At 40.7% G+C, this 25020-nt stretch overlaps 1 protein-coding gene across 1 annotated transcript in view; it reads left to right on the top strand.

The window, feature by feature from the left end:
* PI4KA (phosphatidylinositol 4-kinase alpha) overlaps positions 1–25020 on the top strand; it is a 76497-nt gene that overhangs the window by 745 nt on the left and 50732 nt on the right. The window contains exons 2-9 of the mRNA XM_060785924.2: positions 6819–6935; positions 7262–7355; positions 8772–8860; positions 9193–9265; positions 12334–12593; positions 12886–12952; positions 13993–14141; positions 24127–24192. Coding sequence (XP_060641907.1) covers positions 6819–6935; positions 7262–7355; positions 8772–8860; positions 9193–9265; positions 12334–12593; positions 12886–12952; positions 13993–14141; positions 24127–24192 — 915 coding nt within the window. The remainder of the gene's footprint in view (positions 1–6818; positions 6936–7261; positions 7356–8771; positions 8861–9192; positions 9266–12333; positions 12594–12885; positions 12953–13992; positions 14142–24126; positions 24193–25020) is intronic.

The following is a 25020-nucleotide window of genomic DNA, read 5'->3' on the forward strand; positions in this document are numbered from 1 at the left end:
ACCTTGTCAAACTACAACTCTCAGCCTCCCACTGTGAAGAGCCTTTGCAGTTCAAGGGTGTCTAACCACATTGATTCCATGGTATTACTACCGTGGCTCAATGCTATGAGATCCAGGGAGTTCTCATTTCACCCTGGCTTTGGTCTTTGCTGTCAAAGGGGGCCTCACCGAACGACAGCTCACAGGAGCCCATATTCTTGAGGTATGGCAGTCCGAAAGAGGTTTAGCTGCATTCATTTTTCTGGGATGTGTCATTTGGAGAGGCCCCAGCCCTCTTCGACAGAAAACCTTGTCAAACTACAACCCCCAGCCTCCCACCGAGAAGAGGCTTGGCAGTTCAAAGGGGGCTTCACCAAACTACAACTCCCAGGAGCCCATACTCTTGAGGCATGGCAGTTCAAGTGGGGCCCAGTTGCATGCAGGCCTCCTTTCACTGCCGTGGAACCCTGGGATGTGTCATTTGGCAAGGCCCTAGCCCTCTTTGATGAAAGACCTTGTCAAACTACAACTCCCAGCCTCCCACTGTAAAGAATCTTGCAGTTCAAGTAGTGTCCAACTGCATTAATTCGATGGTATCACTGCCGTGGTTCACTGGCCTTTGCTGTAAATGGGGGCGAGGGCCTCAACAAACTACAACTCCCAGGAGCCCATAGCCTTGAGGCATGGCAGTCCAAATGGGGTCAGCTGCATTCATTTTTCTGGGATGTGTAGTTTCATGGGGCCCCAGCCCTCTTCGACGAAAGACCTTGTCAAACTACAATCCCCAGCCTCCCACCATGAAGAGCCTTGGCAGTTAAATCAGGGTCCAACCACATTAATTCGATGGTATCATTGCCATGGCTCAATGCTGTGGGATCCAGAGAGTTGTCATTTTACCCTGACTTTGACTTTTGTTGTCAAAGAGGTAAATGGCCTCACCAAACTACAACTCCCAGGAACCCATAACTTTGAGGTATAGCAGGTCAAGTGGGGTCCAGCTGCATGCAGGCCTCCTTTCACTGTCCTGGAATCTTGGGATGTGTCTTTTTGTAAGGTTCCAGCCCTTGGTGATGAAAGACCTGGTCAAACTACCACTGCCAGCCTCGCACAGGAAAGAGCCTTTGCAGTTCGAGTGGTATCCAACCGCATTAATTCGATGGTATCACTGCCATTGCTCAATGCTATGGGATCCAGTTAGTTGTTGTTTGACCCTGGCTTAGGCCTTTGCCATCAACGAGCGCAAGGGCCTCACCAAACTACAACTCCCAGGAGCCCATCGCCTTGAGGCATGGCAGTTCAAGTGAGGATGGATGATATACCTTCCACAATGGACATTCCTCCTTTCACTGGAATCCTGGGATGGGTAATTTGGAAGGACCTTCTCAAACTACAACTTCCAGCATCCCATAGCCTTGAGCCAGGGCCCTTTTAAGTGCTGTCCAACTGCCCTTATTGGACAGTGATGATATTCCCCGAGTGTCCCTTCTCCAAAGTGCTGGGAACCAGAAGTGTTTCCTATTTTGGGATAATATTTGCATCAATTTCCTGGGCTTTCTTGAAGATGAGTCTAAGCACTGACTTCATTTATGTCTCATTGACGCCTCAATGACATATCCTGAAGGTCATTTTGTACCATAATTTTAATGAATTCATCCTTTTGGGCCGCAAGCAAAGCTTGGGGTACCTTGAACCCACAGCAAAAGGGCTCACTGTCTGAGCCACCCCAGCCACCACTTCTGATTATTATTATTATTATTATTATTATTGTTGTTGTTGTTATTAACAGTTTAATATTACTAGAATTTCATCAACAATTTGGCTTACTTTGCCTCTGGGTTCTTTTTGTTTTTGTGGTTGTATTCTTACTAAGAATATCTCATCATTTCCTTTGTGAAGAAATAACAAAATTGCTGCTATTACATAACATTTCTAATAATAACCCTGAGACCTGGTTGCCCTTTTGCACAATAATGGCGTAATGATTATTAAGATTCCGAATGTTATCTTGGTTTTCTATTATTTGATTGTTGGTAGTATTTATGTGTATAGTTTTTTTCCTTGTGTTTTTTGCATTAAGTCAGAAACTTCTTGAAAAGCGCACAACAACAGCGGCATAATCACCCAAAGGAAGCATTTTGGCTTGCCAAGTTGCTATATAATTGTATGAACAATGTGACTATTGGGCATTCTGATGGGTATTTGTGACCCAATGCTCACTCTTCCAGTTTTAACTCAGTTGATACTAGCCACATAGAGCAAGTCTTTGCATGTTTACTCAAAAGTCCACTGAATCCAGTAGGAGTTACCATACTTTTTAGTAAACATACATAGCTTTGTTCTATATGCCTGATGCAATATAGTAGGCCTTGCTTTAGTCCCATTGAAATCAAGACAGCAACTTAGTTGGACTAGTTTATAACTAATTCCCATATAGGTTTTCCACCATATTCGAGAAATTCAGCCTTCAGCCTATTCTTTTTATTTATTTATTTATTTATTTACAGCATTTTTACTCTGCTCTTCTCACCCCTGCAGGGGGACTCAGAGTGGCTAACAATGGCAACGATTCGATGCCACAATAATTACAATTATAAAAGCAAAATAAAATCATACAATACAATACATTAAAACAACATTAGTTATCCAATAATAAAGGCATTTCCATTATGGCAACCATCTGGTCCAATTCACTGTTCGGGCGGGGGAGGGGTCATTACCGAGAAGGCCCTGACCCTCGTCCCCACCAGCCGCGTTTGCGAAGCTGGTGGGACCGAGAGCAGGGCCTCCCCAGCAGATCTTAAACTACGAGGTGGAACATAGAGCTTTTTAACTTGCCAATATGGCTAGTGGATCCACTGAGGTGTACTTCAAGTCAACTGAAGCTGGTGCAAAATGTGGCGGCTTGTCTTCTTGCCGGGGTGCCGGCAAGGTGTCGTATCACCCCAATTCTACAACAGCTGCACTGGCTACCGATTGAGTACCGGATTACTTTCAAGGTGCTGGTATTAACCTTTAAGGCCTTATATGGTCTGGGGCCGGCGTACCTGAGGGCCCGCTTATCCCCCTACCAACCCCAGAGATTACTTCGGTCCGAAGACCAAAATTTGCTTGAAGTCCCCAACATCTGGACTTATCATCTGTCCTCTACTAGGCAGAGAGCCTTCTCAATTGTAGCCCCTTATTTATGGAATGCCTTGCCAGTTGAAACCCGATCTATCCGAGATCTACTTGCTTTTCCGAAAGCCTGTAAAACCTTTCTCTTCCGACAAGCTTTTGATGGGTGAATAACTCGGGACTATGTCTGTTCTTGTTTTTATTGTATTTTAAAGTTAATTGTATTGTTTTAATCTACTGCTGTAAACTGCTCTGAGCCAAATTGGGAGTAGCGGTATACAAGTCAAATAAATAAATAAATAAATAAATAACTTGCATAGGACTGTACTGCCGATCCCTTTATCATTAAAAAAAATACCTTGCTTTGCAAGAGGGCATGCTTTGTTTTTGTGTTCAGCACAGTACCAATCTTCTGAACATTGGGTGAGAGCAAAGAGCTTAATGCTTCCATTTGGCAGGTAAAGTTGTTTACTCGTGAAGATTAAGAGCAGCAGGCACAAACCTTGTTGAGAAACAGGGCATGCTTTTGCAATTTATGTGCACATGGAAAGCATTAACCCAGCAATACCCAAATGTTTCCATCTACAGCTAGTTTGGTAACTAAAGAGGTTGATATTAAGGCTAAAATCCTTTCCCTGGGGGCAAGCCCCATTAATCTCTGTGGGACTTGTATCTGTGTAAACATGCAAAAGGGCTGCATTGTTCATTTGTTGGCAATTATTATTATTATTATTAAACTTTATTTGTACTCCGCTAGCATCTCCCGAAGGACTCGATGCGGCTTACAAAGGCCAAGGCCTCAATACACAACATAACAATACACTTAAAGCAAATTAAAAACAATTAAAGCAGTATTAAACAACAAAGTTAGGTATTTTCTTGTGATAAGGTCCCAGTGCATGAACCAAGCATCTTCTTAATCTGAAGGCTTTTCAGTAGGAGAGAGCCAATTGGTCTGCATTTTCCACTCAGATTTGTAGCTTGGCATGTCACAATGACCCATAGCTAATAATGGTATTTGTTGTTGTGTGCCTTCATGTCATTTCTTGAACCAATTTCTTTAAGAGGGGGTTTGGCCTTGCCTTCTTCTGAAGCTGAGAGAGTGTGGCTTATTTAAGGCCACCTGATAGATTTCCATAACAGAGTGGGGATTCAAACTCTGATCTCCCACTGTTTTAATCCGTTATTCAAACCACTATACGCAACACTGGCTCTCTATCATAGGATTACATGAGTAAGCAGTTCACTGAGGGCAACTTGCCCAGCACCCGGGTCCTGTGTTCCAAGCAGAGGTTGGAAAACATATGGGTTTGGAGTACAATTTCCAGAAACTTTGTCTTTGTAAACCAATAAAATCTCTTCTGGAATGTTTTTAGTCCAGAATGTTTCCAAAGAATTCAGAAATTATTGTGTTTTTTGAAAGTGTTGTCAGCCATTCTTCCTCTCTTCTAGGATACAAGGGGTAGCCCAATGCCTCCAGCAACTAGCAGTGACTCATTCATCCAAGCTACAATCTTTCGACTAGGTCTGAAGTACAGACCACATTGTTTAGCTCTTGTATTTCCCCCCATTGCTCCTGCTTAGATTGCTTAGATTTTTGTGTCATTTTTAATGGTGCTAATAAAATTGTCGCTTTCAGCTCCCCCCTCCCCTTAATGCTCTAGAACAGTGGTTCTCAATCTGTGGGTCCCCAGATGTTCTGGCTTTCAACTCCCAGAAATCCTAACTGCTGGTAAACTGCCTGGGATTTTTGGGAGTTGAAAGCCAAAACACCTGGGGACCCACAGTTTGAGAACCACTGCTCTAGAAGATCATCCTTTTCCCACCCTACATGAGCACTAACTAAAATTTGATGCCCCTGCTGTTTTTTCACTGCTGCTTGTGATTGTTATTTACTGATAGATCTTTACCAGTTTTATCTTGCAAATGGAAACCCTATTCAGTCTCTTGGAGCAAAACCACAAAAAGTCCTGTGATGTTTAAAAACTGACAAATTTATTCTACCATGAGCTTTCCAGGAACATAGCTGACTGACCTTATTGTCTGCTGTCTGTAGTCCAACCCCAAACTATACACACAGAGTGATTGATGAAGCATGTGTGCAGACCTATGGTTGTTTTCTTCTCTTAGTGTAGATGCCATCCTATATGTCTGCATTTGATCCCATAAATAAGATTGCAGGAGCAGCAGGTGACATGTTGAGCAATATAGTCGGTCCTGTGAGTTGAGGTGATCTTACACTTTGGTTTGAATTTTAATCATTTCTTTATTTATACTTGGATAGGGCTTATTACATCTGATGTAGTGAGCCTGAACTCCTGTAATCAATTTGTTTGTCTTTTAAGGTACCACAGGGCTCTGTTGTTGTTTCCATTGTTTTGCTATTGGGTTTTTCCTCTCAATTGCTTGTCTCAGCACTGAGAAGACCTTAAGCTTGTGGGATGCTTCAGAGAAAGGAACTTGCAAAACCACCTCTGAATATCGCTTTCTGGATGTTTTGAACTTTAGCTCTCAGGAGCTCCAGCCAACATGGTTATTGGCCAGGTGTTTCCGGTTACTAAAGTCCAAAAATAGTGTCAGTTAGTGGCTCTAATGCAGTGGTTCTCAACCTGTGAGTCCCCAGATGTTTTGGCCTTCAACTCTCAGAGATCTTAACAGCTGGTAAACTAGCTGGGATTTCTGGGAGTTGTAGGCCAAAACACCTGAGGATCTACAGGTTGAGAACTACTGCTGTAATGTCATTGAGGTGACCAGGTTTTAGATTGACTGTTGAAGGAGCTCTCCAAGGTGCTAAATCAATTTTGAGGCCAGAGTTCAGTACCTCACCTTGTTTAAAGTGTGTGCCTAAACTGGATGCCTCAGTGTACTAATATATAAGAGCCAACCACTGCAACTGATTCAAAATATCTGAAAGGCCAAAGGTTGGGAACAACTGAAATGGGTCATTCAGATCTCCATTATGTATATAACATGCTTACTGGTATTTCATCTTCTAATTTTCAAAGGCATGGCCATGTTCATCTGTCCTGGCAAAACAAAGAGTCTTGTGGCACCTTTAGGACTGGACTTAATTTAGCATGAGCTTTTATGGAGTATGATCTGCCTGAGGACATGGATTGTCAGCTAATTAAGCTCATGCTAAAATAAAACTTGTCAGCCTTAAAGGTGCTCTAAGATGCTTTCTTGTCTAATTTTATTCCAAACAAGGTTCATGTCCTAAATAAATGAAAAAAGGAAATAAACAAAAGCCCTAGTTAGTTGGCAAGTGTGGCGCGTTTGTGAAAGGAGTATTTGCAAATAGGAGTTCTCTGCTTCTTTCTGTGTCTGTTTAAAAGTTTCACAGCTGGAAGGAAACTTGAGTTTTTCCTTGGATAATGCTGGGCTGGTTGATGAGACCATCATGCTGCTGTTGCTTTTGGGTGCCTTTTTCTGGTGTAGCATGGAATGAGGTGTCACAAAAAGGAACGGGCCTATTTTGAATGACAAAGGTGAAAAAATTTCTTGATTCCCCCCTGTAGACAAACAGGAGAAAACTGTTTCCAACAAGGATTTTCTGAAAGATTTGGAAATCTTTATTGTGGAGGATACTGACTTTGGCAGAGTGATGAACAGAATCATTTACGCTTAACAAATACTATTGTGTTGGGAGTTGTTGACAGATGTTTGGAAACATTTTTTTTTGTAACAGTTATCATATAATGTTTTTCCCTCTCCTTCGCATTTAGGTACAGAAACTACTCTGCATGTGCCCAGTAGATATCCATGGGGTTTATCAGCTGGATGAACGGCGCAGAGATGCTGTACTTGCCTTGGGAATTTTTCTCATTGAGTCTGACCTGCAGGTACAGTTTTTTTCCCAGTCTAATATGTCTTAATCTAAGATGTATCCTCTGGTGCTTCTCGAGGTATCAGATGTGATGAACTGGCAATTTCCCTCAATGGGCCAGGCACTAGTGTCATTTTTCTATTGTATTCACCAAATTCTCTGGAAGTTAGCTGGTGCCTAACTCACTATTCAGAATCTTCTATCACACTGCATGTGATGTAACTTTACACAGAAGAGATGCTAAGAAGCCCTGTTAGTGAATTGTGGAGATGCATCATAGGACACCAACAGCAGTGGATCGGGACATACCTGTTGTTTCAAAATGTCCTGTTTTCATTTCAGCATAAAGATACTCTGGTTCCCTATCTTCTTCGTCTCTTGAGAGGCATTCCTAAAGTGCAATGGATAGAAGAAAGCAATTCGCGGAAAAGCCGAGGTGATATTTCAGTTTCTTTGCAACCGGGTGTAGGCTTCAGGACCTTTCTGTAATCTAAGGCCTGTAGCTTGAATCCAGTCATTAGTCTTAACTCAAGGAAACAAGTTGGAATCAGGACAAATACGAAGAGATAAGTCCAGTGCCAGTTTCAACTAGAATAAACTTAGTCATTACTAGCATTAATGCCATTTATTTAATGGGTTGACTCTAGTTGGGACAGACACTGGGTTCAGTCATAAATGTGTGAGCCTATATGGATCTACTTAGAAGACAGTGCTCCTAGACTCATTTTGGCTTAGACCCTGGCGAGAAGATATAGGAACTAAAGCCCAAGAGGAAGGGAGAGTTCTCAGTTCTGCTTTTTTATGTGGTGTAAATGCAGTTGAGTGATTCATGGTCATCTGGTTTTGACTATTCTTTAACATACAGATTCTTTAGTTGCTTAATTTGTTATCTTGATATCCACTCTTTCTCACATGGATCTCAAGATGACAGAGTCTGAGGGTCACCATACATCCATGCAGTGGCCAGAGCAGTTGAGCTTCAGCAAGATTGGCTTTCTCATGTGCTTTCAGGTTGATTGCTCACAGAGATCTCATGGCAAAGGTCTGTGTAACAGGTTGGGTTTCCCAGATAGTGCACATGAATGAGTAACTCTTACACATCTGGGAGAATGTCTAAAGGAAGCGTGTCTTACTGATGTAAATAAATAAATAAATAAATTTTATTGATTAGCCCTTAGGCCATATCACCATACTGAACGAAGCAACAAAGCTTGATACAACTTAACAAAACTCTATGTAGTAAGTTAAATAAGAGAATTATAATAATACAGTAATTTTTATTGTGTCAGAAGCAACTTGAGTGTCGCTTCTGGTGTGAGAGAATTGGCCATCTGGTATGACAAAACTGAATGTCTTACTGATGATAGAATAGAAATATGGTCTGATATACCTTTATAGCAATGGTTCTCAACCTGTGGGTCCTCAGGTGTTTTGGCCTACAACTCCCAGCCAGTTGACCAGCTGTTAGGATTTCTGGGAGTTGAAGGCCAGAACATCTGGGGACCCACAAGTTGAGAACCGCTGCTTTATAGGCTGTGCCACCAGATACTGAAAACACTTAGGCCTGGTTTCATTGTAATGTTTTTGCTCTTGAACTGAGAATAAACTTTGTGACGGAACAATTATTCCTCACTCTTTTGCTTCCCCCCACCTCTTCCACAACCATCTCTAAGATAAGATAATGTGACTTATCAAATCACATAGTCCAAATTTTCATTTGTTGAGTTTCCTTTGTGGAAATAAAAAGTAGGATATAAATAATAATAATAATAATAATAATAATAATAATAGTTTATTTTGATGTATCAAAATGATGACCATAATACCATTATATTTATTGCTCTATTTGCAGGCATGCTTCCGATTGCAGAAAACTTCAGCTTCTGCTTGGTGACCTTGTTGTCAGATGTGGCTTACAGGGATGCAACTTTGAGAGAACAGGTAACGTTAATTGGAAAAAAGGAGCATAGATCCCAGTTGGTTAAAATGCGTCTCTAGACTTGTTAAGAGTTCCGATAATGTAATCTCTGTGTACTGGGTCATGTAAATGATCATGGAGTTATATAATTGGAATATTAGTGTAAGTTTTTTTAAATCCTTCCTTAAATATTTCTTGATGCAGAATTGACATTTCAAAAAGACAGTAGCTTAAATAATCATATTCTGATAAGCTGTGTCTGTCTTTTCCATAGTAATTAATATAGGCAGTACAATTATGTTTCTTGTTTCATTTCCATCTGCAGATTTTAAGATGTCTGTCTTTAATATTGTAGGTTATAGAGGCAATTTTGCAAGTGATGCAGGTGCTGCTGGGAATGTGCCAGTCTCCACCAATCCAGGACAAAGGTACTGGATATGCTTTTTTGATGTGTGATGCTGTTTTTATTATGGCTAATGTAAAATCTACTCACTCTTTGTCCTGTTATTTTTGTACTGCAGCAGTCCAAGATAACCAGAACAGCAGTCAGCCTTTATGTGAGAAAAATATTGTTCTGGGTTTTGTTGGTTTCAAGTGAGGTTAATATTATTTCTCCTTTATACTCTGCATATATGATTCACTTTAAATGCAGCAGGAAACAATTGATTCCCATTTTATGCACAAAATGCAGTAAGCCTTGGGTTGTAATTATCCCTTAACTCTCTCTTTTACATTTGTGACCCTAGGAAAGAGATTATGCACTTCTGATTTGGAACATACCAAATTCCATTGCATAATCGTTGCCACCATGTAATTGTCGCTCCCCTATTTTTGGGTGGCAAACTTGGTATTTTTGTGTTAGTCGCATAATAATCGCAGAGCCATTTGTGGCTGATTTCCCCTTTCTTTCTGCCTTCTTTCCTTCTGTCTCCAAAGGAAAGGCAGTTTACAAACTATGAAAAAATATTTATTTATTTCACATATTTGTATCCTGTCCTTCTCATCCCCGGAGAGGGACTCAGGGCAGTTTCACAACAGGCATCCATTCAATGCCAACAACAGTAATAAATGTTAAAAGCAATTAAAACAATTCGTTAATGCTTTAGAGTTACTAAAACATTGTTTAAATCACGTAGGTTTAAAATCATAGTTCAGGTCAGTCCATTGTCATTCACACAAATTGAGTCTCATTCTAAATTGCTGCCTATACTGTTCAAACGCTTGGCCCCATAACCAGGTTTTGAGTTTCATTCTAAAGGATAAGAGGGAGGGGGGCAATCTAATGTCACTGGGTAGAGAGTTCCATAGGGGAGGGGCCACCACTGAGAAAGCCCTGTCTCTCATCTCCACCAGTCGTGTTTGTGAGAATGGTGGGACTGAGAGCAGGGCCTTTCCCGTTGATCTTAGACTTCACAATGGTTCATAGCAGGAGATACGTTTAAACAGGTAAGCTGGGCCAGAACATTTCAGGGCTTTATAGACCAAAGCCAGCACTTTGAATTGTGCTCAGTAGCAGATAGGCAACCAGTGGAGCTAGCGTAGCAGAGGGGTTGTATGCTCTCTGTATGCCCCTCTGGTGAGCAACCTGACTGCCATCCACTGGACTAGTTCAGTGGTTCTCAACCTTCCTAATGCTGCGACCCTTTAATACAGTTCCTCATGTTGTGGTGACCCCCAAACATAAAATTATTTTCATTGCTACTTCATAATTGTAATGTTGCTCCTGTTATGAATCATAATGTCAATATCTGATATGCAGGTTGTATTTTCATTCATTGAACCAAATTTGGCACAAATGCCCGATAGGCCCAAATTTGAATACTGCTGGGGTTGGGGGGGGGGGGGAGATTTTGTCATTTGGGAGTTGTACTTTATGGGATTTATAGTTCACCTACAATCAAAGAGCATTCTGAACTCCACTAATGATGAAATTGAACTAAACTTGGCATACATAACTCCCATTACTAATAGAAAATACTGGAAGGATTTGATGGGCATTGAGTTTTGGAGTTGTAGTTCACCTACATCCAGAGAGCACTGTGGACTCAAACAATGATCGATCTGGACCAAACTTGGCATGAATGCTCAATATGGCCAAACGTGAACAGTGGTGGAGTTTGGTGAAAATAGACCTTGACATTTGGGAGCTATAGTTGCTGGGATTTACAGTTCACCTGCAATCAAAGTGCATTCTGAACTCCACCAATGATAGAATTGAGCCAAACTTACCACACAGAAGCCCCATGGTCAACAGAAAATACTGTGTTTTCAGATGGTCTTTGGTGACCTGTCTGACACCCCACTTGCGACCCGCTCAGGGGTCCCGACGATGGCAAAAGCGCGAGCTGGGCGAGGGGGCTTTGCGCGAGGCCAGGCCTCGCACCGAGATCCCCTCGCCCGCCTCGGGCCCTCGCTGGATAGCGAAAGTGCGAAGGAGCCCTCGCGTGGCCCGCACCCTTTGGATGAGGCCAACGGAGGCGGCCTCACGACCCCTCCGAAATGGCCAGGTGATCCCCCTGGGGGTCGTGACCCCCAGGTTGAGAACCACTGGACTAGTTGGAGCTTCCAAACAGTCTTCAAAGGCAACCCCACATAGAGTGCATTGCATTAATCTATTTGGGATGTAATGAGAGCATGGACTACTGTGGCCAAGTCTGACTTCCCAAGGTACAGGTGCAACTGGTGCACAAGTTTTAATTGTGCAAAAACTCCCCTAACCACCTCCAAGACCTGAGGTTCCAGGCTCAGCGATGAGTCTAGAATCACTCCCAAATGTGAACCTGTGTTTTCAAGGGGAGTGTAACCCCATCCAGCACAGGCTGTAACCCTATGCCCTGTTCAGCCTTGCGACAGACCAGGAGGACCTCTGCCTTGTCTGGATTCAATTTCAATTTGTTCGCCCTCATCCAGACCGTCACAGCTGCCAAGCACTGGTTCAGTACCTGAACAGCCTCCTTAGTAACAGGTGGAAAGGAGTGATAGAACTGAAATGGAGGTCTGTGGAGCTCCACTCTTTCCTTCTTCCTCCAAAGAGCTCTATTTTCATTGCATAATAGTCATACCCCCTTTTTTTATTAAAAAAGGGATAAAAGTGTGACTGTTATGTGATGAAATATTGTATCACATTTCATTGTTGAATCTGACCATCAACTGTGTTTTGTTTAAACTCAGCTTCATGAGGTCAAGAATTGAAATTGTGGTTTGATCTCAATAGTTCTGAAACAGTGTGTTCAAACAAGACAATGCACAGTTTTTAGAGTTCATATGTGAAGGAACTCTCCTTCCTTTTGTGGCTTCTTCAAAATGTCTCCTTGTGGCCACAAAACTGAGTGTTTGCATTCAAAGTTTGCCACAGCTTCTGCACATAGCAGAAAATTGGTTTCCTATTCCATCTAAATTGGTGTCTAGTGACAACAGTGCTTTTAGAAAGTAGAGGCAGTTGTTGCCCATGGGACGAAATGAATTTTAGAAACGAAAGCTTCCCTTTACTTTCCAGAATACTTATGCCGATATGCTGTGCCATGCCTGATTGGAATTTCGCGAGCGTTTGGACGCTACAGCAACTCCGAGGAATCACTTCTGTCAAAACTTTTCCCGAAAATTACTCCACATTCCCTCCGAGCCCCCAGTGAGCTGGATGGGATCCGAAGGCGCTCTTTCAACGACTTCCGCTCCATACTTCCCAACTCCATGCTCACTGTCTGCCAAGAAGGATCTTTGAAGAGGAAGACCAGCAGTGTGTCCAGCATCTCACAGGTTTGTTTCTTCTTGGAATGAAATCAACCTGAAGCAACGTTTGGGAACTGCGAGGTGGTTGTTAACTGTCAGGGTGATGTGCTTGGGATTGAATGTAATTTCTTGTTTTAAAAAGTATTGAAAACGATGGGGGGAAGACCTAGAACGCAGGCCTTCACAATCTGAACCCAGAAGTTGACCATATTGTTGCATAGAGGACTTAGAAATTCTTAGAAAAAAAACATTTTAATCAAACCCATAAAGGTCAAACCTGCTAATGTGGAGGGTTGATCGTAATTTTTGTTTGTTTCAGGTCAGTCCAGAACGCGGAGTTCCTCCACCCAGTTCTCCTGGAGGTACTGCTGTGCAATACTTTGAAGGTATAGTTTTGCTCTCTAGTATGTATTGTTTGATTTAGGGTACAGTCAAGGCTTTAAACACTTGGAGCTGATTCTAGGTTATACAAAACTTTTAAATAAATGAAGATATGGCTAAAATGTTTCATATGTTTAGACATAAGCCAGCACACACTTTCAGGAGAGTAAACCCTGATGGGCTATAGAGAAATTTAACTTGTATTTTAACTATGTGTATCATGTTGTATATGTTTTAATAGCATTTTATCCCTTGTTTTCGCAATGTTGTATCCCACCTCAAGCCACAGGTAGAGGCGGGTAATAAATTTATATTATTATTATTATTATTATTATTTCCATCCACATACATGTAGAACTAGGTTAGTCCCAAGGAGTTTTTGTTGAAATGATTGGGAGTGACAAAGAATAACATACTCCCTTTTAGAGCAGGAGCTTTTAAAAATTCCTTTATCCTCTAGTTGCTTGGTTGCAAGGAGCTTATTGTAGTAGCTAAAACATAGTTGAGGAGATTAATGTAATTTTAAACAGGAATGCATTGTGCTGTACATCAGAAAAAGTGCAGAGCAGAGGGATTTTGAATTTCCTTTTATGCTTGGAAATCGAGAGTAGGGACATGATAAAGTGAAATGCAGAACATGTGTGACTTAACGTGGGAAAATAAACCAATGGTGGCTCCTGGAAAGGCATGGAGTTTGTTAGGGTCATATGTGTTGACTGTAAAATGGATTTCTGCAGGAAATGAGCCAAATGATGCTTCCCCAGATCAACCTTTGCCATGTCCTTTTCCTATTTAGGTTGTACTTTCTTGAGGTGAGATACAGGTCTAGTCTAGGATTATGTTTTGCATAAATGTAGGAATATTGCAGCCTAGATACTAAGTAAGCTCATATAGCCGGTGTCTTCAGTAGGCCTGCTGGCTTTCAATGGCAAGTGTGCTTTTGCCTGGGAATACATTTCTTTTTAATGTCCTGTGGTGTACATAAGCATATGCTAAAATCACACAGTAACATTTTCCTCTTCTTCTGATTTTTAAAAATAAAAAGGGTCCTACCTACCTGATGGGAGCGCCGTAGATCCGGAGTATTACTTCTCCACAATCAGTTCAAGCTTCTCTGTCTCTCCGCTCTTTAACGGCATTAGCAACAAGGAGTTCAGCATTCCCCTGGATATGCTCCGCCAGCTGCTCAACATGGTGTGTATGTATTTATCTTACCGAAGTGCTGATATCTTGCCCTGTGTCCAAAGATCCTGCAGCAGTATACAGTAAAAGCAGTTTAGAACTTTTCAGAACAGCAGTGATCGCCTTAAAAGACTTCTTACTTACTTACTAGGCGATCCCTCGTAGTCGGAGGATGATGGTCCTCCAAGGTCAGTGTTCTGGCGGTGGGTCCGTAGGTGACTGTGGAGCCCTATTCTTGATCTACATCTTCTCCCACAGTGAGGGCATTAGTTTCCAGGTGGAAGGCGGTCCTGGTCGGGGTTGGCTTGACGTGCCTTCCTCTTGGCACGTTTCTCTCTTTCACCCTCCATTTGTACCACTTCAAATTCTACAGCACTGCTGGTCACAGCTGACCTCCAGCTGGAGCACTCAAGGGCCAGGGCTTCCCAGTTCTCAATATCTATGCCAGAGTTTTTAAGGTGGACTTGGAGCCCATCTTTAAATATCTTTTCCTGTCATCCAACATTCCGTTTTCCGTTCCTGAGTTTGGAATATAGCAACTGCTTTGGGAGACGGTGGTCAGGCATCTGGACAACGTGGCCGATCCAGCAGAGTTGATGGCGGAGGACCATCGCTTCAGTGCTGGTGGTCTTTGCTTCTTCCAGCATGCTGACATTTGTCCGCTTGTCTTCCCAAGAGATTTTCAGGATTTTTCGGAGGCAGCACTGATGGAATCGTTCCAGGAATTGCATATGACATCTGTAGACTGTCCATGTCTCGCAAGCTTATAGCAGAGTTGGGAGGACAATAGCTTTATAAACAAACACCTTGGTATCCCTACGGATGTCCTGGTCCTATTGGAAAAATGCTGCACTCACAGAGCTCAATGTCAATGTTGACTTTTGTGGAGAGATGGCTGCCAAGGTAGCGGAAATGGTCAACATTTTCTAATGTTACACCATTAAGCTGTATTTCTGGCATTGGAGAGGGAATGGCTGGTGACTGCTAGAAGAGCACTTTGGTTTCCTTGATGTTTAATGACAAGCCGAGCTGCTCGTATGCTTCTGTGAAGGTGTTTAGAGTGGTTTGTAGGTCTTCTTCTGAATGCGCACAGACAACATTGTCATCAGCATACTGGAGTTCTATAGTAGATGTTGTTGTAGCCTTGATTTTGGCTTTCAGTCTGCTGAGGTTAAATAGCTTGCCATCTGTCCTATAGATGATTTCCGCTCCAGTGGGAAGCTTCCCATCAACAAGGTGAAGTATCATAGCGATGAAAATGGAAAATAAAGTTGGGGCAATAACACATCCCTGTTTGACACCTGATTCCACCTTAAATGGGTCACTTAGGGAGCCATTGATGTCCAAGACTGTTGCCATCACGTCATCATGGAGGAGCGGCAGGATGTTCACAAATTTGTTAGGGCACCCGATTTTTTGGAGGATGGTCCAGAGACTGCTGCGATTCACTGTGTTATTATTATTATTATTATTATTATTATTATTATTATTTAAAACTTTTATATCCAGATCTTCTCTATCTCTGTAGAGGGACTCAGACTGGCTGACAGCAAAAATTCAATGCTAACACTAAAATATCATACATCAACATTAACATTAACCAATACATATAGGATAAATTACATTATAGCCGTTGGCCAAGATAAAATCATGTCAACTCAGTCTGCATATTCAGTCCATATATTGTGGTCAGTAACTTTGGTCAATTGCTGGTCTCAGACATCATTCCGCAAAAGCTTCGTTCCACAGCCAAGTTTTCACTAGTTTCCTAAAGATCAGGAGGGAGGGGCAGATCTAATTTCATTCGGGAGGCAATTCCATAGCCGAGGAGCCACCACAGAAAAGGTCCTGTCTCTCGTTCCCACCAGACACACCTGCGAAGGTGGTGGAACCGAGAGCAGGGCCTCCCCAGATGATCTTAATACTCTTGATGGTTCATAGGGGAGAATACGTTCGAACAGATAAACTGGGCTGGAACTGTATAGGGCCTTTGCAAGGTTGATGAATGCCATGTACAGTGGTTGATTTTGTTCCCTGCATTTTTCTTGGAGCTGTCGTGCAGTAAAGATCATGTCCACTGTTCCTCTGGAGGGGCGGAAGCCATTCTGGGATTCTGGGAGGGTGTCTTCTGAGAAGGGTAGAAGGCGGTTTGCAAGGATTCTTGTAAGGATTTTCCCAGCGGAGGTTAGAAGGGAGATACCTCGATAGTTTCCGCAGTCTGTTCTTTTCCCTTTTTTGAAAAGGGTGATGATGGTGGCATCCTTGAAATATGCTAGGATTTTCTCGGTCACCCACACTTTTTCAATGAGCTGGTGGAGTTGTTGTGTCAGCTCAGGTCCTCCCTCTTTAAAGATTTCAGCAGGGATCCCATCAAGTCCGCTGGCTTTGTTATTTTTTAAAAATAATTTTTATTGGTTATTCAAGATAAGGTACAACAAACAAACCCAGATAAAAAAATTACAAAACACACATTTATCTATCTCCTAACCTTCCCCCTATCCAATCTCACCAAGAAACTAAACAATAAAAAGAAAAGAGAAAAGGAAAAAAATAAAAAATAAAAATTAATAAAAAAGAATTTTGGTGACTTTCGCTCTTCTTCCTTCGCTTCCCTTATTTTTGTCATATTTCCCCCTTTCCTCTCGAAAATGATTACGAGAGGGCTGGGAGGAAAGAAAAAACAACAACAAAAATAATCTCTCTTGTTTTCTATTTTCATTAATTACTTTGTCCATTTGATAACTCTTTTTTCATGTAGTCCTCTATTACTTTCCAGTCAGTCCGTTTCATCGCTTTTCCGTTATTTTGTCTAAGCCAATAGGTCAGTTCATCCATATCTTTTATTTCTATTATTTTCTCCAGCCATTGTGTCCTTGAAGGAATCAAGTCCTGTTTCCAGAATTTGGCAAAAACCATTCTGGCTGCTGTCACAAAATAAGTGAATAGTTTTTCAGTATTGGTATCATTAAATATCTCAACATCAAACATTCTTAGTAAATAAAATTCTGGGTGCATGGGGAATTCTACTTTTAAAAATTTTTTACACTCTGTATGTATCATTTTTCAATATCCCATTGTTTTGCCGCAAGACCACCACATGTGATAAAAGGAGCCTTCCTGAGATTTGCATTTCCAACAGTTATTATCCAGGTTTTTATACATTCTGGCCAGTTTTTGCGGTGTCATATACCAACGATGTAACATCTTTAGCCAATTTTCTCTGAGATCTAATGCATAAGTATATTTTAATCATTTTGACCATATTATTTCCCATTCCCTCAACTGTATTGTTCTACCTATATTTCTTGCCCATTCAATCATCGAGTTCTTAATTACTTCAGTTTCTGTTGCCCAACCAATTAGTTTATTGTATAAATTTGTAATTATTTTCTTTTCCCCTCTTTGTAATTTATCCCAGAAGTCATCGTCTGATCCAAAACCTCTTTTCATATCTGCGTTATAGCGTTCCTTAATTTGCATATACTGAAACCAGGATACACTTCTATATTGACTTGACATGTCTTCCTGGGTTTTCAATACCATGAAATCATTTCTTTTAATTAGTATCTCTTTATATGTTGGCCAGTAGATCCAGTCCAACAATCTTCTTTGATTTGCCTCGAGAGGTGAAATTCATAGTGGAGTTTTACTAAAGAAATATTTCTTGTATCGTTCCCACACTCTTATTAATGACAACCATATAAAATAGTTCCTAAAGTTTTTTTCTGTCTTAGTTCCTTCATACCAAAGGTATGAATGTCTACCTTTACGTAAATCGAATCCCTCTATTGTCAGCATTTTAATTTTAGTTAACTTTGTCCAATCCCACACTCACATCAATGCACAAGCTTCATAATAGAGTTTCAATCCGGTAGGTCAAAGCCTCCTTTACTTTTCGGGGTGGTCATTATTGTGAACTTTATTCTAGGTTTCTTGTCTTTCCATATAAATTTTGTAATATCTTTATTCCAATCCTTAAAGATTTTAATATTTCTTATTATAGGAAGGTTTTGTAACAAGTAAAGCATCTTGGGTAACAAGTTCATTTTAATTACTGCAATCCTTCCTAAAAAGGACAAGTTTAATCTTTTCCATTCCTCCATTTCTTTCTTGATTTCCTTCTATTTTTCTATATAGTTATTCTTTAAAAGTGTAAGTTTCTTGACGTAATCCACAGACGTTTTCTTCTTAATTTTCCATGCCAACGACTTTCCTATTTTATTTGCATTCTCGAATGTAGATTTTTAAATATATTTTAGTTGTTTCGCCATTTGTTCCATCTCCATACTGTGTTTTTCTTTTTTTTAATAATTCTAATTCTTTCCTCATTTCTACATTTTCTAGGGTTTTTTAAAATATCTTTTTCTCTTTTTTTGATCTTTTCCTTAATTTCATTTATTTTATTTTCTATCAAATTCTGTTGTATCAGATGACCTCTCATAAAAGCCTTATATTCGTCCCATACTACCTGAGTCTTTGTTTCTTCTTTTTCATTTAATTTGAAATATTCCTTTGTTATCTCCTTATTTTTATTAATATCTTCTTCTGCTTTCAATAAATTTTCATTTAGTCGCCATTTCCTTGTTCCTCTTTTATAGTTTAAAATTATTACTATTGGGCTATGATCCGATACATCCCCAGGAAGAATTTTAATTTCTCCTACTTTTGCCGTTAAAGTTTTTTTTGTCCATACCATATCTATTCTAGACCAGCTGGAGTGTCTGTTGGAATAAAAAGTAAAATCTTTTTCTTCATAATTATGAACCCTCCATGTGTCATCCATATCAAATTGTTCAATAAGTGAGGTGAATATTATAGGCAGTGTACTTGCCTCCTCTGGTTTGGGTCTTCTCTAATTTTCTATTCATAACTCCATTAAAATCTCCCAATATTATCATATGTTCAAATTGTTCACTGGAGATTTTTTTCCCTCAAATGTTTTTGCAAATTTTGTTTTAGGGCCATTTGGGGCATAGATGTTACATATAAGGATATTTTCCATTCCGATAGTTATTTTAACGGCTAACATTTTTCCCTCCTGATCTCTGAAGGAATATTTTCATCAATGTAGAGTACCACTCCCCTTTTCTTTTCAGAGGCTGAGGAGTAGTAAACTTTACACAAATTCTTTTGTGTCAGGTGGTGTACTGTCGCACGCTGGGCCTGTGCATAAGACTGTAGACAGGACATAAATTCTGTGTGGCCCAACGGGACGCCGGGGCTGCCTCAAATTAAAGGCCCTTGGATTTCCTTAAAACAGAGTCTTTAGATTACTTAAGGGTTCAACAAAGTTCTTTATTAATGAAAACAAACAGGTACTTTAAGGCTTTCTTAACAGTCTATTGGCTCTCTCTCAATCTTATCCACAGGGAACAGGCACTATCTTCATAACTGTAACTAATGGGGAAATCCTTAACTTCTAATCTGGGCAGTCTGTCTTTGCCTCTGTTGGCGTGGAGCCCCTGCATCTGCTTCTGGCTTCTGCGAGTGACTCTTACCAAGCAGAGCTTTGTAGACTTCCAGGGGAAAAAGAATTCAGGTTTCCGTGATGGCTGACTGAAGTCCTTCAGCAAAGGAGCTGTAGGGCTGTATAACCCCGGCCAAGCTGTGGGCTGTATATCTCCCCGGTCAAGCCGTAGAAGACGAAGCTTTCTACAGGAGCTCTTGGTATTATGTCCTGCATGAAAGGCTTCTCTGTGTGGACTGAACCCAAATTGGCTCCTATTCCCTCCAAAACCCAAAAAGGGGGCGGGACCAGGGAACCTGACAATAATTGACAGGTGGCTTGCCCTATGATTACAGCCAAAAGAAGCCACCTATCTGCAGAGTCTTTGAAACTTAGGACTACAACAAACATTCAATGCAAAGCAAACAAAATTGGAGCTCCTGGTACAGCTATACCTGCACAGGTGGGATACATGTTTTTGACATATATGTGTTTCTTGTAAGGCTATTATATTATACTTTCCATGCTTTATTTGATTGAAAATTCTTTTTCTTTTATTAGACGAATTCAGGCATTTACATTATTAGAGTAGCATTTTAATTGTTGGGTAAATTCAGCCATTTTTTTCGTCTGTGTCTTCCTCTTCCGGTTCATCTCCATCCTCTTCGTCATCGCCATCTTCATTGGTAGATTGCAGGCCAGCAATTGCTCCCAGAGCTTCCGGGGACCGGGATCTCTTTCTCTTAGGTTTTTTCCTTTTTTCCGCCGATTTTTGTGGGGTTCTTATCTTTTTTTTTGCTTTCCAACCTTTTGTAAAACTCTTTCACTTTATCCTCAGAAGTGAGCCAGATTTTTTCGCCTTTGTAAGTAGTCATAATCCCTTCGTATTTCTCCCAATGAAATTTTATATTCAATCTCTTAAGTTCATCTGTGAGGAAGAAATATTTACAACGCCTATTCAATATGGATATTCCTTAAGTACAATCACTTTAGTATCTTTAAAGATAAGTGGTTTCAGATTGCTTTGTTTCAGTACCTCATCCCATGTTCTTTTGCGGACAAAATTTGCAATTGTGTCTTTGGGGACATTTTTATTTTCTATGTTCTCCATCTTCTTTTGCAGTCTTGTTTGAGTTTTTTCTATCTTAATATTGTTAACTTTCACCTCCTAGCGCCTTGATTAGTTCCATTTTTAATGACCCCATCTCCTCTCTTAGTTCTTTTTACATTTCTGAAACTTCCTCTTGGATCGCTTTTTGCTGTTCTTCATGTTTAGAGGCTATTGTTTGAAATTCCTTCTGTAAGTTATCTTGTTTTACTGATAGGTTTTGAATTTCTTTCTGTATTTTCCTCATCATCTCCTTCATGCCAGTCTCTTCTGGTACCGATCCCCTTCTAGGAGTTCCTTTGGTTTCCTTTAATTCCTTTAATTCCTTTTCCATTTTTAATTTGGGGTTTGTCATTCTGTCGGAGGGGGGAGGGGAGGTAAAATGTATCTAATTTATAAAATAATATTAAATAATCTCCAAGGATTTACTTTATTTTCCCAATTTTTCACTTATTCTTCACTTTCTCTCCCCCCCCCCCTAAAATCTGTATCTCTACCCCTGGTAAAATTTGATTGATTGATTTATATATATTTGTTTTTATTTCCCTCTCTAATAAATTTAGTTCAAAACTCAATAAATTAACCTGTCTCTTTTCCCCTTTTCTACATTTATTTAATTTCAGGCACCTCAATATTTCTACTCTTACATCCCCCCCCCTTTTTTTAGCCCTTTATCTTCTTCGTTATTTATTTATTTATTTATTTCTATTCTTTTTAGATCAATTACATTACTTCCCCCCCCCCTTGCACAGTTCAAACAATTTCCCCTTTAGTACTTCTTTCCTCTCTTTTTTCCTGTCCTTTCTGCTGTTACGTCTGTTTCTCCTCCTCAACCCGTCTGCTTCTCTTCCTCGACCCGTCTGCTTCTCTTCCTCGGCCCATCTGCTTCTCTTCCTTGTTACGTCTACTTCTCTTCCTTGATCGTCTGCTTCTTGTCCTCGCTCTTTGTCACTCCTTTCTCCTTCCTCTGTTGTTCCAATTATTGTATTTTAATTTTATTTAAAGTTCAATTTAATTTGATTTTCTTTTTGGCCTTTCTTTCCCGTTAATTTTCTATGGTTGCGGTTCTCTTCCTATTCCTGTCAGTCTCTCATATGCATCCCCCTTTGCTCTTCCGTTTTCAACTTCCTGACTCTCCTTCCTTTACAGCTTTATCTATGGTATGTGCATCTCTTCTTTTCTTCCCGCTATTTACTTCCTCCCACTTTCCAGTCACGCTGTTTGTTTAAGAGGAGGGAGGTTACTTAGACACAACAAAAAGTTCTCAAGGTCAGTCCGCCATTAATCCTTCGTTATTTATTTGGTCTCTCCATTGGCTCTTTGTATTACTTAATTGATTTAAATGTAAATAAAATAATATCCTTGTGTATTAATTTCCCGTGTTATATTCACTCAATTGTATCAATTTAATTAGGCCAATTTATCCTTTATTCTAATCCCCCTCTCCTCTATATTGAATCCTTCAATTCTTCAATCTTTATTTCTTCAATCTTCCAATGCCGCTGGAGATTAATATTAGTAATATTATTTGTAATTATTTATAATATATCTTCGATCTTAATTCTGATACTTTATAATCTTTATATTTTTGTATATTACCCCTCTCCTCTCTTTCACCCACCCTTTATATGGGTCTATTTCTCAGAGAGAGGTTTAGCCAGGAATAAAAGCTCTTTCGTGGGAACTTACGTATTCCCCTTCAAATGATTTATTTCTTGTTTTCTTGTCTTCTTCAATTTGAAGTGGGTGTGGAGGCAGTAAATGCGGAGTTTCCCCCCCGCTTCCCGATACTTGATCCAATTGCAGCGGCCGTGCACCCCGGACCCTCTCACCCCCTCCCCTTGAGGGAGAGAAGGTTTTGGGGTTTGTGGGGGGGGGGAGCTGGCTTTGCGTATCTCCTCCACTCACTCTGTGAGGAGAGGGGGGGACCAATCACCACTCCAGATCCCAGAAATCGGGTGACTTGCCGAGAGCCCTCAGCAAGCCCTGCCTGACTCCATTACCGCCCACCTGAAGTCTCTGGCTTTGTTATTTTTTCGTTGGCTGATAGCATTGCTGACTTCTTCCAAGCTAGGCAGTGCTGCAAGCTAATCCCTGGTTTGTTGTTGTGGGATTTGTGAGAGAACCTCTTCGGCCACATTGGAGCTGCGATTCAGGAGGCTTTGGTAGTGCTCTTTCCAACGTAGTGCAATTGATGTTTTGTCCTTCAGAAGTTGGGTTCCATCTGATGAGCGTAGAGGCTGTATGCCATGGTTTCCTGGTCCATAGATGACCTTTGTGGCTTTGAAAAATCCCTGAGCATCATGGGTATCTGCCAGGTGTTGGATTTCTTCAGCCTTCTTTGTCCACCAGATGTTCTTGAGTTCTCTTGTCTTTCTTTGGACCTCAGCTTTTGCACTGGTGTAGATCTTTTTCTTAGAAGCACAGTTGACATCTCTCTGCCATGTTTTGGAAGGCTTTCCTTTTCTTGTCAATTAACTGTTGGATCTCGTCATTTTTGTCAAACCAGTGCTGTTTGAAGATAAGCTTGTCTGGAGGGCTCCTGAAGGGCTTGGGTGTTCATTTTGCGCCTTGTCTTTCTTCCTTGGAGTCTGTGTTTGGGGATGATCTTGATAGCCATCATGGATCGGATTAGCCTGTACAGTACAATTTATAAACATTAACAGCAATAAAATAAAAACAACAGCAGTAAAAACATAAGTCAGTAAATCCTCAATAAAAAACATTGTCCAATTCCATTGTATAGTTGTTCCGTTTTCCTATGTCTATTACTCAATATTTGCAAATACTTGCTCGAACAACTATGTCTTCAGTTTTTTCTGAAATGTTAGGAGCGAAGAAGCCGTTCTAATCTCCTTGGGAAGGGCGTTCCATAGCCGAGGGGCCACCACTGAGAAGGCCCTGTCTCTTGTCCCCGCCAGACGTACTTGTGACGAAGGCAGGACTGAGAGCAGGGCCTCCCCAGACGATATTAACGTCCTCGATGGTTCATAAGGGGAGATGCGTTCGGACAGGTAAATTGGGCCAGAACCATTTAGGGCTTTATAGGCCTAAGCCAGCACTTTGAATTGAGCCTGGTAGCAAACCAGCAGCCAATGGAGCTGGCGCAACAGGGGAGTTGTATGCTCCCTGAGAGCCGCTCCTGTTAGTAAACTGGCTGCCGTTTGTTGGACTAATGGAAGCTTCCGGAGCGCGTTGCAGTAGTCTATACAGGATATAACCAGAGCGTGGACTACTGTGGCCAAGTCAGACTTCCCAAGGTATGGGCACAGCTGGCGCACAAGCTTTAACTGTGCAAATGCTCCCCTGGTCACTGTCGAGACCTGGGGGTCCAGGCTCACTGATTCATCCAGCATCACACCCAAGCTGCGAGGCATGATTGAGGCATGGATTGCATAACAAGACTATAAAGGAATGTTTAAAATGTTCTTTTTGTCATTTAGGTGAAACAGATCGTTGGGGATTCTGTACTCAAATCCTTAGATGCGGTGGTCAGTGAGGTGATTGAGGTATGCTAACTTTTTACCACACAATTTCAGGATATCAACGTACTTTGGAATGTTATAAAATAAAAGGCTTGGGTCTTAGACTGGTTTCTTAAAGGCAGTAGTGATAGAAGATTATTCAGCAGGATTAGTGTCCAAAATATGCAAGAACTATTTCATTTTCATTAGGAATATGACGTAAATGTAAAGAATTATGAAAGTAGAGTTTTCCCTTGGACTGGAATTGCACTGAGCTACATCAATGAGCACAAGTGGCAAAACAAATTAAATGACAATTTTCATAACTATGGCAGCATTGCATTTTAGACCATATTTCGTGGAAATCTGCCACCTCAAGTTTTTGTGTGAACAAATATACACAATAGGATTATTATTATTATTGTCTTTTTGGATTCCTCTTCAATCAAATGATCTGAGTCCTGTCTGTAAATGTATGTGATTCTCATAGATTTGCTTTTTCATTCCCATAGTGATATCTTGATTTGAAAGACAATGTAAGAAAGACAACAGAGGCAGGAAAACTCTAAACTACTCTTTCCTGGAAATTAATATAGAAGATTTCTTTCTGTTAATGTGATGTTTGGGAACAGATACTGTATATACTTTAGTATAAGCCGACCCGAATATAAGCTGAGGCACCTAATTTTGCCACAAAATACTGGGAAAATGTATTGACTCAAGTATAAGCCGAGGGTGGGAAATGCAGCAGCTACTGGTAAATTTCAAAATAAAAATATATAAAAATAAAATTACATTAATTGGGGCATCAGTAGGTTAAATGTTTTTAAATATTTACATAAAACTCTAAGATAAGACTGTCCAACTCAGATT

The sequence above is a fragment of the Anolis sagrei genome, chromosome X (assembly GCF_037176765.1).
Source record: "Anolis sagrei isolate rAnoSag1 chromosome X, rAnoSag1.mat, whole genome shotgun sequence".
NCBI lineage: Eukaryota > Metazoa > Chordata > Lepidosauria > Squamata > Dactyloidae > Anolis > Anolis sagrei.